Source organism: Cinclus cinclus, chromosome 2 (genome assembly GCF_963662255.1).
Source record: "Cinclus cinclus chromosome 2, bCinCin1.1, whole genome shotgun sequence".
Classification (NCBI taxonomy): domain Eukaryota; kingdom Metazoa; phylum Chordata; class Aves; order Passeriformes; family Cinclidae; genus Cinclus; species Cinclus cinclus.
The window spans coordinates 114,129,572-114,148,729 of NC_085047.1; the positions used below are offsets into that span (position 1 = coordinate 114,129,572).

Consider the following 19,158-nt stretch of genomic DNA (forward strand, 5'->3'; position numbering starts at 1 on the left):
GTTTTTATCCCTCTTTATGGATAAGCAGCTTGTAATTGATTTTTCAGAAGTTGCAAACACAAATTTACTCACAGCTACCGAGGTGAAACAAGCTGATGCTGCTGTGCCAAGTTGTACAAAATCAAATCTATTTGTGCAACTAACTGTGCTTTTCACCTGCCCTGGAAAATACCTCATTGTGTGTTTGGGGATGAAACAAACACAGGACGGTGAGAAAGGAGCTACTGAAGCAAACGTCTTCTCTGAGCAGATAATTAGAACAGGATGGGTGATTGCCCAGAGCTGTTGCTGCTGGGATTTCGTGTCTGATGTTTACCTATTGTGAATTACCATAACATACAATAAATGTTTGTCAGCGTGGCAGCCATTTGGAAAGCCAAAGTGTTTGTCAGCAGTAAATATATTTCCTAGTACAGAGGTATCTCTTGCCTCTATCGCTGCTGGTTCCTTCTGTTCCTTGTAGTCATGTTCCAAAGAGCTTTTCCGTAGTTAGGCAAGAAACAGATTTGCATTTCGGCCATAGGATTTGGTGAGGAAAAGGTCCAGTTAGGGGGATTATTTGCCCTCCTCCAGAGGACTGTTCTCCTTTTTAAAAAGCTCTACCTATGAATGTGGAAAGAGAAAGCTGCAGGGGAGTCTGGATGGTGAAGGAAGGCTCAAGCTGCTGTGAGAAGGGGTCCCTGAACCTGCAGAGAGAATTTCCACAGACCTTCAGCTCTGAGCTGTCCTGCCCACACCAACACTGGCAGCTCCCATTACCCCTTAAGGAAAACTTGGGGCACTCTGGCACAATGACAGCCAATGTTTGCATGAGTAATGAGAGTTTTATACTGAAAAAAACTTCCAGGTCGTTGAAGCATTGGTGCCTCTGCTGTGTTTCTGCTGCACACATCTCGATGGATAATTAGTCCCATATTTATGGGCATTGATAACTATTTCAGGCCCCAGGGAAAAAAAATACAGTACTGAGGTCCCCCTCTGTGCTCCCTTGCATTTTCATGTGTTACAAGCTTCTGCCAGACTTCCTTTCTTAATTTCTGGCATTTCTGGGGAGGATCAGAGCAAGGATGGATGGTTGGGTCCTTTGTTTAGTTTTTGCCAACCTTCAGACAAAATCAGCATTGCCTGGACCTGGAGAATCTCTGAGGCTTCAAATTTTGCAATGGGATGAGGACAGCAAGGAGCTATTAGGATTTCTCCTGTGCTGCATGATATCTCAGTGTGTTGCTGAACTCGACTAAAAAAAAGTATTATTTGAAAAGAAAAAAGTCTGTCGCATGTTCAGTCACTCTCTGTGGCGCTGTGAGAAATGACAAAATGAAAAGCACGTAGAATAAAAACCACAATTAATTTACTTCCTTTTTTCTTGGATATTTACACATCTGTGTTCTGAACCAAAGAATAGGAGGTCACAAAATTCTGTTACTTTAGCTGGCCTTAATGCAACCATTAAACACTTTTAATATGCAAATTTTAGTGGGATTTTCCACAATCTTCACAACTTTCAGATTCTTTTTCCATGATATTGTCAAATGTGTAGGTTTTACTGAGATTTTGACATTTAGGATCAGGCTTTCATGTCAAATTTTTGGACCTAACATTGTCACAAGCTGTTTTCTTCGCTGTGTACCTGTACTTGGAATCTGTAGAGCTTTTCCTTCAGATAAGCAGCTCTTATTTTATTTATATATAAATAGGTACGTGTGGAAGACTCACTGCTCTGGTTTTATGCTACTTTGGGATAAGTTTAATAATATGTGTACATTGATGCACTGAAATTTTGTTATCAACTTAATGCAACCAAATTGTGTTGAACCTCTGGCTTGTTGGAAAGCAAAGTCCTATCAGAAGTTACAGTTCAAACACCCTCATTTTAATATGAAATGATTTGATTGCTAATAAAAGCATTATTTGTTAAGGTTATTTGTATAAATTAATTTAATTTCTTTTTTTTTTCCCAAAGCTTGCTAGTTCACTGTTATAAAAAGCAAATGGACAAATTCAATTGTTCCTAGACATGTGACAAACCTACCTATGGTAGAAAGCATTTATTTCCTGTCCACAATAATATGATTTATCTATTACTCCATTTTTAACTTCTCCCATGGAGAGATCATATAAACTTATTTTTGTATCCTGTAAAGACCAGTGATTTTATCATGCCTGGCAAGAAATACATCAAGATTTTGTACAGAAAGTGAATTATCTGCTAAAACCAACCTCAGTGTGTTACTGGATCAGCAAAAAAAAACTGGTTTCAATTTTTGCTTTTTGCTATGAAACCTTGTAAATCTGTATGTGGCTGCTCTGGCATTTTGAGATATACCCAGTAAATTGCTTGAATTCTGATGGCTCCCTTTGCTCCCTTCCCACAGTACCCCCCAGGTTTGTGGTCCAGCCCAGCGACCAGGATGGGATCTATGGAAAAGCTGTCATCCTCAACTGCTCTGCAGAGGGTTATCCCGTCCCTACCATTGTCTGGAAGTACTCCAAAGGTAGGATTCCTGTGGTGACCACTGGGGACAGGCTAATTCTGCACTAATAACCTCCCACTCACCAGTAGGTTGCCGTTTTCATCTCCAAGCTGCCAGGGAGCAGCGGGGTGCGATAAGGGATGTATCAGTTGTGTTTTATTCCTCATAAATCATCTCTCCAAGCACAGCCTGCTGGCCACTGTCCCACACAAGGCTGAGCTGGATGCACTTTTGCCCTGGAGATGTCCTGGCCGTGCCTGTGAGCCTGTGTCACCTGTAGCCTCAGCGGGCAAGGGATGAAAGGGATGGCTGGGAGAGAAGAGACACAGATTTAATTGAAACAACCTCAGCACGAGGTTCTCCAGCAGCATTTGGCTGATTGTTTTTTTCCCCTCTTCAAAATTCATGATAACATGGCCAATCACATCTTTTTAGCAAAGAAGGAAGGTCAGGTAGCATTAACATAAGCAGTAATTCAGTATGAGCTTTACATAATGCTTTAACATTTTCTTCTTGTGTAACAGAGCATTAAAAGTGGCCCCACTTGACCCTCGATAACCACAGGAAATTGACTGCTTTTTAGTTAAAATGTGCTGCCTGATATATTGTGTCTTCTGGCCAGTTGTCTTCTGGTAGGTTTTAGCAAAAAGCACATTCTGCAAACTCTACCCAATCTAAATGAGTTAAGTCCTCACAAAAAAAACAACAAGGTGTTGTTGAGAAGAAATCTTTATGTAATGCTCCATGTCATTTTTGGTTTTCTTAGTATCTAAGTCCAAATTGTATTTGAAGAAAAAAGGGTGAGAGAAAAGTTCATGTTTAAAGACCACTTGTGCTCTAATTGATAAATTATGGTTTGTTGCAAGAAGGGTGCAGAGCTCTAAATTCCATTAATCTCCGCGGTATGTGGATTTTAATTCTGAATATAGAGCACAAAGAGGTAATTCTGTTTTCTTTCTATTTATGTGCTGAAGGAGGGTGCCAAGCCAAGATAGATGAGTTGTAATTAACTGTGAGGAGATAAATAACCCATCTTGGAAGGACAGAATAGTTGGATAACTCCTCTTTCAGGTTCATCCATGCAGATGTATAGGATAAGGCTCTCTCCTGCTCAGGAAGGACTTTGGCTGAAACAGCAGTAAAAATGAGTGTGAAGATTAAGAAAACTTCACAAACTGCTGTGCAAAATTTTTTTCCCAGTTTTTCCAGCAGCTATCCTTAGGAGTACCAGACTTTTCCTTTCTGTGAACACTAAATTGTCCCTACAGTTTTTCATGTGAAGAAACACAGGAAGTGAGTGCACAATCAATGGCAGGCATCTGCAGTTAGTAAAGCACAAATGTGCATTCCAACTAAATGACGGAAAAAAATGGCTTGTTAAAGGAAGAAAATATGACAAAAAGAAAAGTAGGACATGCATGTGGATGCAAAATAGGTGAAAAATCAACAAGGACAAGTGAATTTTTCTGAAAACATTATCATTTTAACATTTTTCAGTTCACAGTATTGGTTACCAGGCCTTCAGTGTAGCCATAAATTCCCAAAGCAAACTCTTCTAGGAGTAGACTTATTTTTGATGTGCATGTCTGGGTTTTTTTAATATTCTGGATGTTGTATTCATACGTTGTTCTAGCTCACAATGTTACACTAAATAATCCCCCATAATATTTACTCACCATATTTCCTTCTGGGTTGACTCAGCCAACTGTTTACAGTGCTTAATGTTGACAGATATTAACTTTGTAAACAGAAAGTGATGTAAGAGAATTCCATTGAAGAAGAGCACCTTTGGACTTCCCTGAAAAATCCCACGTCCTGCTGCCAAAGTAGGCTGCAAATGCCTTTGTTACAAGAAATGTGTCTTAATATACATTTTGGGAGACTTTATTGTTGGAGGAACCTGAACCTGTGCTGACAGTACAGCAGGATCCTGTTTCCTGTTCCCTAAATCACCCAGTACCTAATTTCCAAGGAAAAATAGGTTCTTTCTTTAAAACCAAACTTGATACAAAGATCTTTGGCTTCCTGTTTTTATGGATCTTCCATTTTTACAGTGCTGCCAAAAATGTCTGATCGGTGTTCTGAACTTTTTGTTGTTTTATTTGTTTCATTTGGGGTTTTTTGTGGATTTTTTGAGGTTTTTTTTTTTAATAATCTCAGTAAATCCTGGCTGCAAGCATGGCAGAACAGAGATTTTTTTGTGTCACCAGTGCATCAGCTGTAGCAGGAAAGAAGAGGAACAGTCACTGATGTGGTTTTCCTTGTTATCCAGGGTTTCATAAACAAGGTCCTAGAGGTCCCCTGAGTGTGCCAAGTTTACTACAACAGACATCCCCCTCAATCATAAGAAATTCATTTGCTGTTTGCATTAGGAATGCATGCTGCCATGACTGCTCAGCTGTAATTGTCAATAATTCATCAGCCTCTAAATGTACAACAAATATGCCTTTTCACCCATGAAAGGGCTGAAAATCATTTCCTCTCTCCCCCTTCCTGGTTCTTCTGTTTCGTGCTCCTTTATGTCCCTTTAATATGGGCAATTTCTTGCTGCTGTTGCATTCCAGAAGCCTTCCCTCTTTTCACACAATGAATTCAGTTTGGATAAAGAGCCATTCCGTTCGTCCTGATGATGTCAGAAAGCCATTTTAGTTGCACTGAGCCCCTAAGAACCGGAAGCTATAGCTTGTGCCATGTTAAAAATAAAAACTATGAGATGCTTTTTAACCTTTTTTTCCCCACGGGTTTCTTGCTCCAGGTGCCGGGGTTCCCCAGTTCCAGCCGATCGCGCTGAACGGTCGGATCCAGCTGCTCACAAACGGCTCCTTGCTGATTAAACATGTGCTGGAAGAAGACAGTGGATACTACCTCTGCAAGGTCAGCAATGATGTGGGAGCAGACGTCAGCAAGTCCATGTACCTCACTGTTAAAAGTAAGAACTGAAACGCTTCTCTGTGATCCAGACATTGCCATTGAGTGAAAAAAGGCTTTATTGCATCCTTAGTTTGGAGGGAAGGGGGTTGGGAGGGGAGAGGGTGGGTTTGTTGGGTTTTGGTTTCATTTTGGCTTTCAGCTGCATCTGGTAGCATCTGGAAGTTATGGTGGTTAATAAAAATCTTCGTTTGGCAGAGGAAGAAAAGCAAATTTATACCAGGTCAGAAAGCTATCCCTGAGTCATGAAAGGAAAGTAAGAAAGTTGGTCAGGAGTGAAACAAAAACAAAAAAAAAAAAAAAGGAGAAACACCCACAGCAATTGTCATAAATCTAAAAAGCTGAAGGAAATGTCAATATATCATAGAAGGAATCTATAGGTACAATTACTATAGGTAGATACCACAACATATTACAACATACTCTAAGATTTTATAGAAACAGACACAGCAGTTATTTTGACTTAGCCAGGTAATTTTCAGAATTAATTTCATATCTAATTGCACAAGCTCAACCTACCTGTACTATCCAGGCACAAGGAATAAAAGCAGTCCTGTTTTCAAGTGCATGTTAGCTATAATTCCTTGAAACATCAACATAGTTCAGAAAATAGAGGAAATATTATGGAAAAAAAGTTGTAGAGATAATATAACTACTCTCACTACAGAATAAAGAGACTATTGACACATCAGCATGCCAAATGTTCCCGCTGACCTGTTAGACCAGTATTGAAGGAGGTTACCACACTATGTACTTTTATGTTTGTAGGGCTTTTGAAGATTCACAGAATTCTTTGAAGTACTGGACTGACAATTAGCTTGAAAAAGTTGTGCCCCTGAAAGTAAGAAAAAAAAAATTCCAGAAAGAAAGAAAAATAGAATTTATTCTCTATTGGAGAGTGTACTTTATACCATTAATGTTTAGATTGAGGGGTGTTGTTTGTTGTTGAGAATTAATAACTACGTTATTTTAGCTGAGTCAAAAATTTGCAATCCCCGGTATTTCAGATGTCCCCTCCACTCTAATTTATCATAGTGACTTCATCTTCTAAAAAACAACATGATGACCCCTTCAGCAAATATATTAATTGGACATTGTTTCTGTGGGCTGGTAGAAGTTATAGCTTCTGTGGTTTGCAGAACTGGCCATTTTTGGGCCAATCTTCAATTGCAGGAATGAGGCACTGCTGTAATATTCTACCAAGAGCCAGCTTCCCTCTGCTTGGCAGCCGTGCACGCTGCCTGTCTGATCACTGCATGCAGTTTCATGTGTGATAAAAGAGCATCCCTTATCAAATAAGAGCAGGAGCTTCCCTGGGGAGCCAGCTGCTGTTTGAATCTCATGAAAACCCCTCTGGCTCTGAGATAGCAGGGAGCAGCCTGCGCCCCTCACACACCCCCACTGACACCAGTCCAGCTCCAGCACGGCTGCTGGAGAGAGCACTGGGAGGGTGTTGGTGTGTGAGGGAAGGGGCAGAGCTTTAGCTTCCATCAAACACTCATTAAGGACACGATGCTCTGGGGAAATGAGGTGCAGATATGGCTGGATCTCCTGTTCTGGTGGTGTGGTTGTGGCTCAAAATATTTGCACCTGCTCAGGTGGACTGACTCCAAAATGAGGGCCTGGATTTGCCTTTAATCTCTCTTGTTGTTCCCTGTTTCTTTTTTTCTGTCTGGTTATTCAGGATCCTTTATCCTCCCCACAAGCCTGTTCCTGGACCCTGGTCTTCAAGTTTAGTCCTCCACTAGATAAAAACCTTGGTCTTCCTTCATGGAAGTCTTGGTATTATCAATTAGTTGCTTCTTCTCCACAAGGTCACCCTAAATGCCTTCTTTAGGAAGAGGTAGAGGGTGAGACCTGGCCCATGCAGTTGTTTCTGGGGGATGTGTTTGGTAAGCAAGAATCAGCTTCCAAAACATAAACAGGCAGTAGTAGCACTGATGCATTTTCTTGTGGCATCCTTGTGACAAATCGCCTTTCCACCTTCCTTCAGTCTATTTATGGGTTAGCCAAGAGCAGTAGCTCAAACCTGATAGAAAAAACAGAGTGGCTTAAATAGATTTGGTCACCGATCATGAAATTAGACCAGCCCTCAGAAAGAAAAACATAGCAGCAGTTCCTTTACACCTAATTCCTTTACTTCTTGTTCTTCCTGCCACAGATTCCTGGTGCATGCCGGTGCTAACCACTGATAGCATCAGTGAACTTGGAAATAAACTTTCTCATGCACAGGAGATTCTTCTCCTCCACATCAGATATAAGTTTTTACCTACTCTGTTAGCAACACTGCTGGATAAAGTTTTACCTTTCATAGATCTTATTTAAAAGTCTCTTAAATGAGCTGATGCTTTACACCTCTAGAGTTTCCATTGTCACTTGTAAACAAAAAAAGATGTTGACCTTTCTTGTCTGCAGAGTAGGAGTTCATTTTTGTTTCAGTAGCTCAGGAGTGGGCAGGATGAAAATTGATTTAATCAATTCCCATTACTTAATACCTCTAAAATGGATGGATTTTTTCTTAGTGAAAACCCATGTCAAGCCATAAAACAGCTTGGCTTCCTTAACAAGACTCTCAGCTCTAAGGGGGAAATGGTAATAATTCCAAATTTACATTTATTTAGTGCATCAGTGTTTGTTGAGTGACACCTTCATGTCAGAGGAACTGATCAAAATTATTGGTTGAAGGGAGATTGAATGAGAAGGGAGTGCAACGAAAGAGAAAAAGAAAAGATAAAAAAAAGAAAAAAGAGAGGAAAAGAAAGGGGTTCAGGAATACCATCAAAAATGTGAAAAGAGCAAGCTGCCAGCATCAATGCTGAATCAAAATCCATGGGAGAGAAAATTTTCATTTAGCAGCTATTATCCTTCTCCCTTTCATTTCAAGGAATGGACATAAAAATCATGACCAGTGAATTCTTCTCTTCTTGTGATTCAAAGATAAGTAGTTCCCAAATTCCATATTCACTAAGACACACAATATTAGAAAGTTATAAGAGAGATCTGGAACAAGGAATCTAGTTCTGTCTTGAGAAATGACTCCTGGTGCTTGGGATGAGAAGACTTCTGAAGAATTTCTATAAAGGATAATAAGCCTTTAACATGAAGGGAAGAACTAAAATTATTTAAAGGTTGCCTGGGAGTCACAGGGGAAGAGATGACTGCCTAAAACGGACTGCCTGCCTGCCTTCATCTGAATAAATGTCACACTTCCTAATTCCACTTTAGGGGCTATATATAACGTGATAGAATGGTACCCTGAAAATATTGCCTCCTGAAAAGCAAGCTTGCATCAAGGCATGCATGTTCCTGTGTAAACACTCTGTTGGAGGTAACCACGTTTAGCCCTGTCCCGTCTTAAATCTATCACTTCTTTTCATGACAGAGTGGAGCCTGACAAGTTTTAATCTGATCATCAAAACATTTCCAGCAAATCCTGTCTCCCAAGAAAACAGAATTGCCTCAATCACTTTCCCCTCAAACATGCATCTTAGCTATTGGCATAATATGTGTTTAATACATTAACCTAAAGCTGTCAGTCAGATCCACAGCTCCTTCCAGAAGGAGCATACTAATCCCAGCTAGTTCTTCCAATGCCAAGTTTCACCACTTAGACTTTCTTTAAAAAAAAAACAAACAAACAAAAAAACTTTGAAAATTGTTTCCTATGACAAGAGCTGATGGAATAACAGGAGAAGAGGCTGGTAGGGAAAGGGAGCCTGGTAAAACATGGAGCCTGTTCCTGCACCATGTCGTGTTTCTGCTGCCCCTGCCTCTTATAGTGCTTCTTGCCCATGCTGAACATTAGCTCTTCCAGGCCAGATTTGTTTCTCACCATCTTCAGACAACCCATGGAGCAAAGAGACCTCAATCTCACACACTACTGCAAAAGAAATAAAATATAACATTGGTTACAAACACAAACAAACCCAGAAGATGCTTATGGATGGAGAGTGGATGGCATGGAGCTCTTTTCTCCACTGCAAGCTAACAGTTGTTCCACCATATGGCTGAAACACTGCAGCATTTGTTTATTGAGATAGATGGAAAGCTCTGCCTGTGAAGCTTTATCCAGGCAGGATGAAGGAACAATTTCCATGTGACCAGGCAAATGAGTTTGCTCTGCTGCGACACCAGCAGCAAAGCCATCAAGCTGTGATGGAGAACTCACTGTGCTCTGCTCACCAGGGTGCCTCTAAATGCTCATTTTAGTCTTTGGGGAAAAAATTCCTTGCTGAGAGCATGGGAAGGTTGAGATCTACCCGAGTGCTAATTTTGTTTGTGTATAAAAAGCCAATTTCTCATTAAAATGCATGTATCCCACAAGATGTCAGTAAGGGTGGCACTGCCTGCTCTACATTTGCAAAGATAGATTATCCATGATATGTGGTAAAGGAAGCTTAAAATCACTCTCTAATACCTCCAAAAAAACACTTACAAGAAGGACAGCAATAATGCTATGTCAAATTCACCTGAGCCCAGTATTTTGATACTTCTTAATCTTTCTTTTCTCCATTATTCTCATAGTCCCATGGTCTGTAAATACTATTTTCCGTGGAAAAAAAAAACGAAACAAGACAAAAGTTCCCTTCTTTTTCTGTGTGCCCTGGTTTACTGCTTTCTTCTTCTGACATTCTGCCATTTTTATTTCTTTTAAGACTTTTTCATTTATTAGATTCTTCATCCCCATTTTGCAGTTTTCTCAAGTAAGGTACACTTTTGTGAAATGGACAAATCTAGCCAAAATTGGTAAAAATCTCTAGCTAGATGTCTTGCATGTGTCCTGAAAATGAAAGAGTGGGGCAAAGGCAAAGAAAACAAAAATAATTTTCTTGAATTGCGACTATTCTCATGTCCCAGTCAGTTCTAACTTTCTGCTGAGCTGGTGAGCTGTCCTTGCCCACCCTCACCCTTTCCCTCACGACAGGCCACTCTCTCCTTCTTTTACCACCAGTTTCTTGGCAATCAAAGGTAAAAACTGTTAAATATGAGGTTGTAAATAAACTGGCCAACTCCAAGTCAGTGGTGATGAACTTACTGCCCTTTATGTTTTAATTTTGTTTCCTTGCCCATAGCAGGGTACTTGGAACTCAATGATCTTCAAGGTCCATTCCAACCCAAACTGTTCCATGATTCTATGACTCCTAATTGTTTATTTTCATGAAATGCAGAGTCTAAAAGATGCCGTGAGTGAATCTTGGAACCACAAGAGATCTCCCTGGATGTGAGCGCTCCCTCTGGTTAACAAAACAGCCCATTTTTTTCCCTAATGAGGTCCTCCCACCAGGAGAAAGGAACGGGGGTCTAAATGCTGTTTTCTACCTCTTCAAACCGCTGGCACAGTTTTGATTTAGGGACTTGCACTTTAATCACACATCATGTGTCATTACCCCGACAGGCGGCAGCAGCCGCCAGACACGAGCGCCGATAAATTGCGCCGAGAACCGCTGGAGCGATCCTTTGTTGATTTTCCTTTACAGCTATTCCATGGCAGATCAGCTGTCATAACAACACAGCGCCTCTGGCAACAGAGGGAAATTAAACATGAAGTATGTTCAAGGTAGCTGGTAGAAGGCTGGAACATCCCTTTTCTTCCGTGCCTTCAAACGCTTCTCTTGGTACCGCCAAGCCCGTGGCAATTCTCTTGCAAGAGAATTGCCAGATGTGCTGCAGCACAAATACTCAAGTGGGTTTGTATGCAAATCTTTTCAATGCTCTCATTTAAGGAGAAGAGGAGAGGTAAGAACCTCTCTCTCTTTCTTTTTATTTTCTTTCTTTTTTTTAATAAATATTTTTTGAGCAAGAATATAGCAGTTTTTTTTCTTTTCTTCAAGGCTGGTTGCACACCAATGTTTCCAGCAGAAAAATGAAGCAGGTTTTTCTCCCACAAAGTGCATACAGACTCTGCTATATCAACAGTATCATATTTATTGCCTTTTATTTTTTCCAAAATATCTGTCTCTCTCAGCTTTTTGTTGCCCAAATGGCAACATTCATAAGGGAGCATGGGTGAGGTTTATTTTCAGAAGTTTTCTTTCTGGGAAAATTTTCATAGTGGATATAGACTATTGAGGATTTCCTGAAAAATAATCATTTTAAGAAAATTGTGATGATTTAGTCTCCCAAATGTATTCATATCTTCATGGTTTTTAGAAAACCTCATAAGGGATGGGATTCAGAAGCTGTTGTTTTATTTTCTCCCTTTCTTGAACAGATTAGTACTATAAAAAACAGACATTTTAGCATGTTTTCCTTCCTCGACATTAATATTTCTTGTGTTCTGTTGAATTATCACTTTATTCAGAGGTGTTACGTGGTTCTCAGATTGCAATGAACCCTGTATCCAGGTTTGGTCAACTGTGGTCAGAAAACTCTGTGCCCCCGAGATAATTTCAGATCAAGGGCTGCAGCTCCTCTGTCTCTGAACACTGCTGAAACAAGGCTTGAAAATAATATCTGATCTACTCCTTCAGCTGAGATGGTGGTATGGCAGGGATTGATACCAGCTAGACAGGTAATCCATTCATAATAACCATCTCTACCATCACTACGAAAGTACAAATGTCAGTATATTGTATTTGGCACGATTCTTCAAACCCTACTGTGCTCGAATGCAATAAATGGCAATCCCAAAATGTTCTTAGCTGGGAGGAAATATTCTGGAAATTATACTTACTGGTGGTTTAGAACCATAGACTCACAGAATATCCTAAGATGGAAGGGACCCTTACTTCTACTATAAAGTGTCTGTCTCCTTAATGACTGAGATACAAATCAGGCACAATTCCTAAGTCTTTTTACATGCAGTTCACACAAATGTCTGACATGTCACCAAGCCTATCACCACATGACAGGGGGTTCCTAGCAGTAAGCACATCTCTGTTTATTACCACTTTTACATAGTTTTTACACATCAGTGTAAGAGCCTGTGCTAATCCCTAGCAGCCATATCCAGTCACACTTCAGAATTCAAACTGAGAGCCATTTGGCCAGGAAGTACCACTGGAGGGCTCACAATCATGACCCACTGGAATTGGGAGACAGTCCCTCAGAAGTTATCCTCCTAAACTGCATTTTCTCTTTCTTGAAAGGAAGATTGCTTTGGAGAGAGCTACAAAGCTCTCTCCAAAGACATTAGATATTACTGATAGGGTAGACATTACCGATACAGAAGACTTTTTAAAGTACACAGCTACTTCATCAGATCCCATTCCTGGAGTCTTATGCACTCCTATTCGCTTAGATCAAATCATAATACCCACAAGCAGCAACTGCTTGGCTGGCTTAGTCCCAAGAAAAGAACTGCAATTGTGACAGGGCAGGCCTTGGGGTCAGGCCACCAAAGTAAATAATTACTCCAAGTTACCCTTCCATCCTCAGCTGGAATACAAGGCATAGCTCATAGCAGAGAGTTATTGCACAACATAATGTAACACCTAAAGGCACTGGAGTAAGCTAGGCACAGTCTGCTGGGATCTTCACTGACGTGCTGAGGGTCCACAAGGATCATCCAGTCGAGCTCCTGGCCCTGCACAGGACAGCCCAAGAGTCACACCCTGTGCCTGGGAGTGCTGTCCAAATGCTTCTTGAGCTCCTTGGCAGGCTTGGGGCCATGACCACTGCCCTGGGGAGCCTGTTCAGTGCCTCAGCACCCTCTGGGGGAAGAATCTGTCCCTGATCTCCAGCCTGAACCTCCCCTGGATCAACATCAGGTCTTTTCCTCGGGTCTTGTCACTGTTCACAATTCTTCTGCCCAGGGTAGAAGTTGTGCCTCCTGTGCAGGGGGAATTGCTGGGCTCAGTCCCTGCCCGTGGCTCTGGGGCCATTGCTGGGCCCTGGAGCAGAGCCTGGGACTGCTCTGCCCTCCCTGCACACGGGGACAGACAGACAGGGACAGACAGGGACAGCCAGGGACAGACAACCAGGGACAGACAGACACCAGGGACGGGCAGGGCTCAGCCCCTCCCAGCTGGGGCTCCTCTCCAGGCTGAGCAGCCCCAGCTCCCTCAGCCTTTCCTGGGCACGGAGATGCTCCAGGCCCTTGCTGAGCTCCAGGAGCTCCTGTCCCTGCTGTGCTGAGGAGAACACAGCAATTACATTTGGACATTTATCCAGAAATTCTTGTCAGAACACACCACTCTTATAGAATAAAAATTCTTTAGATTGATTGATTGATTGATTTATTATGTTTTCTAAAAATTACAAAGTGGTTCTATTTCTCAAAGTCAGCTGCACAAAACAGGTCCTAATACAAATAGTGTTAGGACAGCGTTCTCATAAGTTATTTCTCCTTCAATTCTTGTGGTACAGGAGTAATGACTAATCACTAACCATGCCCACAATCATGTGTTGATGTTTCAAATGCAACATAGATATAGGTTTATATAGTCCTGATTTTTCTTGAATATTTACTTTCAGGCACATTTAATGCTTAGATCTCTACATTTACCTGTTTTTTTCATGCTATTAAAGCTACTAATTTTTCTGAGTAATATTTTAAAATACTAATGCTGCTGTGAATACATTCATTCCATCTGTGGGGCAGGAGTTCTTTGCAGTGTGTTTGATGGGTTTAACATTGGCTTCTGGGGAGGAAGTGAATGCAGGATCTATTTTTATATTTGCAATGTCATCGAAAGTTGGGTCTATGTCTTGCTAACAAAGATTAAATAAACTTAAATCAAGAGAGCACTGTAAAGCAATAGTTGGATGTAAATTAATTTAGAGGATATGTGCAGTACACGTGACTATTTCCATTTCAGAAAAGGTAGCTCTTACAGTACTGTCCTTTTCCTTTTCCTTTTCCTTTTCCTTTTCCTTTTCCTTTTCCTTTTCCTTTTCCTTTTCCTTTTCCTTTCCCTTTTCTCTTATCTCTTTTTGTCTGTGCCAGTCTTGGCAGCTTTAAGGTACATCTCATTTAGAAAGTAACCTTGTTCCAGCAGGACAAAGCCTCAGAACTCCCCATTATTATTTGAGTTTAGGACTTGCAGAATGCTCTCTGAACAGCCAAAATAGAGGGCAGAGTCTTAAATTATATTTCTTCTTACATATCAGCTTCTTCTGCACTTTGAATGATTTAGTCAATGTCTTTTTCAGTAAAAAGTCTACATTTCAAAAGGTTATTCAATCTTTTTAAAATTACTGAATGCTGTCATAGTACCTGCATCATAATTCTTTATGGCTTTAAATTTTATTTATTTACTGATTAATATTGTTTATTCTTATCTTTAATTTGAAGAAAGAAAACCTAAACTGAGTTGTAACAAAAATAATGAAAATTATTTCACAATATCTGAAGAAATATTTAGAATAAAAGCTAAATTTGAGTATCAAGTGACACAGATGCCAAGTCAGTTACATTTTTCTATGTAATTCTCCTGCAACAAAACAAAACTGTATAAGATGATAGTTTATATGCAAATGTCTTATGCTTTGGATAAGAGTTGATTTCTTTAAAAACATAATATCACATGTCACCATTAGCCAAAGATGATCTTTTTACAGCTGCTTCCATCAGTTTTTTTCAAGGAAGGCAATTTTGCCTTCAAACATAACATAAAGAGTTGGGGTTTTTTGGTGGGTTTTTTTGTAGTATTTTCTTTTCATCTTCAAAACAGTTTTTCAAAAATTGTACAGTGGTTTTGTTCACATCCCTCTGTGAAAATCCCACAGTGGTGCTCAGCGTGAGCACAGCTCATATAGTCTGTGATAATCAACATAAACAAAAATTACATTTCTGTCTGGGGGTGCTCACAAAAGGAATAGAAATGCAAGGTAGGAAGAAGAGCTGCCTGCAAGCTGAAGGTGCTGCACTCAGGGCAATTTTAAGGCAGTGCTTCCTACACCTCTTCCTGTTGTGCGTGTCAAGAACAATCAGAAGAAAGGATTTGCAAAGGTAGAGTTTCTTTCAGCAATCTGTTTGCTTTGTGGGAAACAGGTTTCCTTCACCCCGTCACCCTCCCTGACCATTGGGATTCCCCCAGTTGCCTCAGCATGTGAGCTCCCATCCCCACTGCACGTTCAAATATTTGTAGGGTGTGGGATGCTTGAACAAATCTGAGTATGTTGCTTGTATCCTTCTTGAGAAAAAAAAAGAAAAAAAGAAAACAAGAAAAAAAGAAAAAAAGAAATCAAGAAAAAAGGCAGTGTCCAGTTATGGCCATAGCAATTGATTTGTGTCTTCACAGTATAGATAACTAAAGAAGCATGGCTCCATTTTTAGATAAATATTATTAGAATCCTGCAGGGCTGAGGAATGAATTGATTTGGTCTGTCAAACCAGGAGATAAGGAAAGACTGAGCTCTTACTGGTGGCCTAATTACTTATGATGAATCTAACCCCATCTATTTTTTTTAAACTGTCTCCACTAGGCCACAGAATAATTACTCTTATATCCAATTTTTTGTTTTCTTTTCCAGTTCCGAGTTGGAATATTTGATCATGTAGGAACTGTGTTATCAGGTAGTTATGTGTCTTTTTGACAATAATTTTAGATTCTCTATCATCAATTATTTGGTGTTTAGCTTCCACCTGGACAATTCCTGCCCCATAAAAGCAATGTTTTGTAATTTTATGGACATAGGTGAGCACAGCACCAAATTCAGAACAGGGAAATGATGCTTCAGGGAGGGAATAAATTTTATAGATTTTATAGCTCCAACCCCCATTCTTGACTTGTGAAAGAGATTTTTCCTTTAGAATTCCCTTGTACAAGGTGATGTGTTCTCAGGTGATGGTGGGAGCAGCCCAGTGTGTGCAGGGATTGGCAATGACATTTAAACTTCCTGCTTTTACAAATGAAACTTCTGGTGAAATTGCCTACACATCATTTTGCAAAAAATACTATTAGGCTGTAAAAGATCTCTTGCTGTGTTTGATCTGTGGAAATTAGAGGCCTCAATTACCAACATTTCTGTGTCCATGTGCATGAATGTGTGGCTACTCACAACACAGAAATACAGAATCATTGAATGACTTGGGTTCTGTGGGTGATTCAGTGAAATTTAATCCCTAAAGTTCAATCAACATAAAAAAATGCATCTTAAATATCATGCACCTCCAGCCATTTTTTCATCAGAGGCCTCATTTCCAGAAGTAGTGTGTGCACAGTTGTCTTTCATGTGATCAGTGATGTGCTGAAGGATGCTTAGCAAAGGGAATGACTATTTAGGAAATCAAACACATGCTGCTTAGATTTGGTTTAGGTTTAGGGGTTTCGTTGTTGTAGTCTGCAAATTTGGTTTAAACTTTTAAGAAATGTCCTCCAGCAAATGTTTCAGTCCTTTGGGAATGAATGGTAAAGCAGCAGCTGATGGCAATGTCCTGGCTTTCAGTCAGCACTGCAAGTTCTCTCAGTTCAGTTTCCCCATCCTGAACTTTTCTCACATTGCTTAAAAAAACTCTAAAATCATGTCATCAGTGACCTAACAAGAACATTTTTCTACTAATTGACTTGCCATATTGATAGGTAAGTACCTGAGAAACAATCTTGTTCCCTTGCTTCCATTTCTTTCCTTGCAAAGGGAAAAGCATTCAAAGGATCTAATGCCATTTCTAAAAGTGAGATGGTGTAAACCGGTGATCACAAAATCAGGAAGGGACAGAAAATACAGCTATTGCATAAGTCCATTTGGCTGCAAATCATCAGAGCAGTAGAAAGAGCATCTGTTAGATGATTATTTTTCCTGGCTTTTAATTACTAGCCATTGATTTGGGTAATTGCCCACATGTACATGCACGATAGTGCAGCAGGGCTTACTTCTGCAGTATTATCTCAAAACTGGCTTTTAAAAGAAGTGCCTATTATTGTAAGTGCTCTGCAAGAAAGCAGCACTCTGCTGTATTTTTGTCTTACTTCCCGATGCAACCTAAATGTTGCATTTACAACTGGAACAAGCTGGCTCCTTGCCATGCTCTTACAGCCATAAACCCACACTGAGCAAGGCAAATCTCCTGCCATCAGATCTTTAAGTGGTGACTTGCCGAGCTGAAATAAGGGAGAACAGACTTTCCATAAGTGGTTGCATATTGTTTTGGAAAATCCAATTACCACTTGCTAAATGCCCAGGTCTGAGATTTAAATAAGAGCTAAATGAAGTGCCTGGCTTTTAAGGAAAATGGGACTGCACCTAAACAGTGAGGAAAAACATTACAGGAGAGCACAGTAATCCCTGGGTGCCTTCAGGAGTTTTTGCTGATTCCCTGTAGCATCCAAGGCTGTTCCCAGTCCTATTTCAGGGAACTCTCCAGTGGAGACACAGCTGTGAATGAGGACTTGTGAGTTTTATTTGCATATATAATGAAAATCATGCATTGCACAGAGGTGTTAACTCTCTCCCTTTGGGCTCTTAAACCTTTCAGTGCGGAAGACCTCCCAAAAAAATGCTTAAGGAGGTATTCAAAATCTGAGAAAGGAGAGTACAACCTGGCCAGAAGGAGAAGGCTGGCACAAGCACTGTGTAGCTTGGATAGGATGGCTTTTTCCTTGGCTGTGACCTGCTTTTGTCCCCTGTTATCTGCTTAATTCACCTGTCAAGGTCCAGGAGCAGAAAAAATCAGCCTCTCTTCTGAATGAGGGGGCTCAAATCTACAATGCAGTGGCTTGGCATCTGCTGGGCTGTGCTGCTGTCCCAGTGCCTGCTGAGCACAGGGCATAGGCAGAGTAATTATCTGACAATTAAAGAGGCTGAATTTCCTCTCAGTTGCTGTGGGGTAGGCTTGTAGACCTGGGCAGATACCATGACCTTGCTGACACCCAGCAAGCCCTTCAGATGTTACAAATGTGCTTTTTAATATAAATATACACATTCTGTCTTCTGCATTTCCCAAGAAGTTCCTTAGATCTTGTCCAAATTCAAGATTATTTTTTTCCATTGCTGATTATTCCAGATTATTCCAGTGGCATCATGGCTTAGCTATATAAATATAAACTTCTCACATGGACACTGTTTCTGGAGAAAGAGTTGATTTTTTGCAGCTTAGTTACAATTACTTCCAAAAGCGGGAGACAAGAACAGACAGATGAAGCCCAAAAGTAAATTTTCTTCAACTCTTGAGCCTGAGGAGCTGAACCTGTGAAATGTAGGAGCTTGGAAGCACCAGGGATTTAACTTGGGGCCACCCAAGGATTACTTTAGCTCGGAATGCACAGGAGTTTGAGTACTTTTAAGGGATCTGTCACACAATCCCAGCTTGCTTATACCAAGGCAGCTCAGCTTAGCAGTGCATTAGCCTATTTCTCATGCAGAGTGATGTAAACTAACCCAGGGGAGCATTTCAAAGATGCTGAAACGTGAGTGACCTTGAGGAGCTGCACTCTCACATGAGCATAAATTGCTTTGGTACCCAGAAAAGGGGAAGTCAGAATATGTCAAGTGCTATCAACCATCCAACTGGTTTGAGTCGGGGGGGGGGGGGGGGGGGGGGGGGTGTCTCTCCCTCTAAAACAAGTGGATTCTTTTTCCCCAAGTATCATTGGACACCTTAAAAGATGCATTTGAAATTATGGAAATAATGATCTAGAGAAAAAAATTGTCTGCTTGCTTTAAATAAAATTTTCCTTCCTTTCCTTTCCTTTCCTTTCCTTCCCTTCCCTTCCCTTCCCTTTCCTGAAACTTTCCTTTCCTTTCCTTTCCTTTCCTTTCCTTTCCTTTCCTTTCCTTTCCTTTCCTTTCCTTTTCCTTTCCTTTCCTTTCCTTTCCTTTCCTTTCCTTTTCCTTTCCTTTCCTTTCCTTTCCTTTCCTTTCCTTTCCTTTCCTT

The 19,158-nt window shown here is 40.5% G+C and overlaps 1 protein-coding gene across 2 annotated transcripts in view; it reads left to right on the top strand.

Moving 5' to 3' along the window:
- The window catches only part of DSCAM (DS cell adhesion molecule), a 365,785-nt gene that overhangs the window by 220,110 nt on the left and 126,517 nt on the right, over positions 1 to 19,158 (top strand). For both annotated transcript variants that reach the window (XM_062515218.1, XM_062515217.1), the window contains exons 8-9: positions 2,376 to 2,495; positions 5,230 to 5,403. In XM_062515218.1, the coding sequence (XP_062371202.1) occupies positions 2,376 to 2,495; positions 5,230 to 5,403 (294 nt within the window). The remainder of the gene's footprint in view (positions 1 to 2,375; positions 2,496 to 5,229; positions 5,404 to 19,158) is intronic.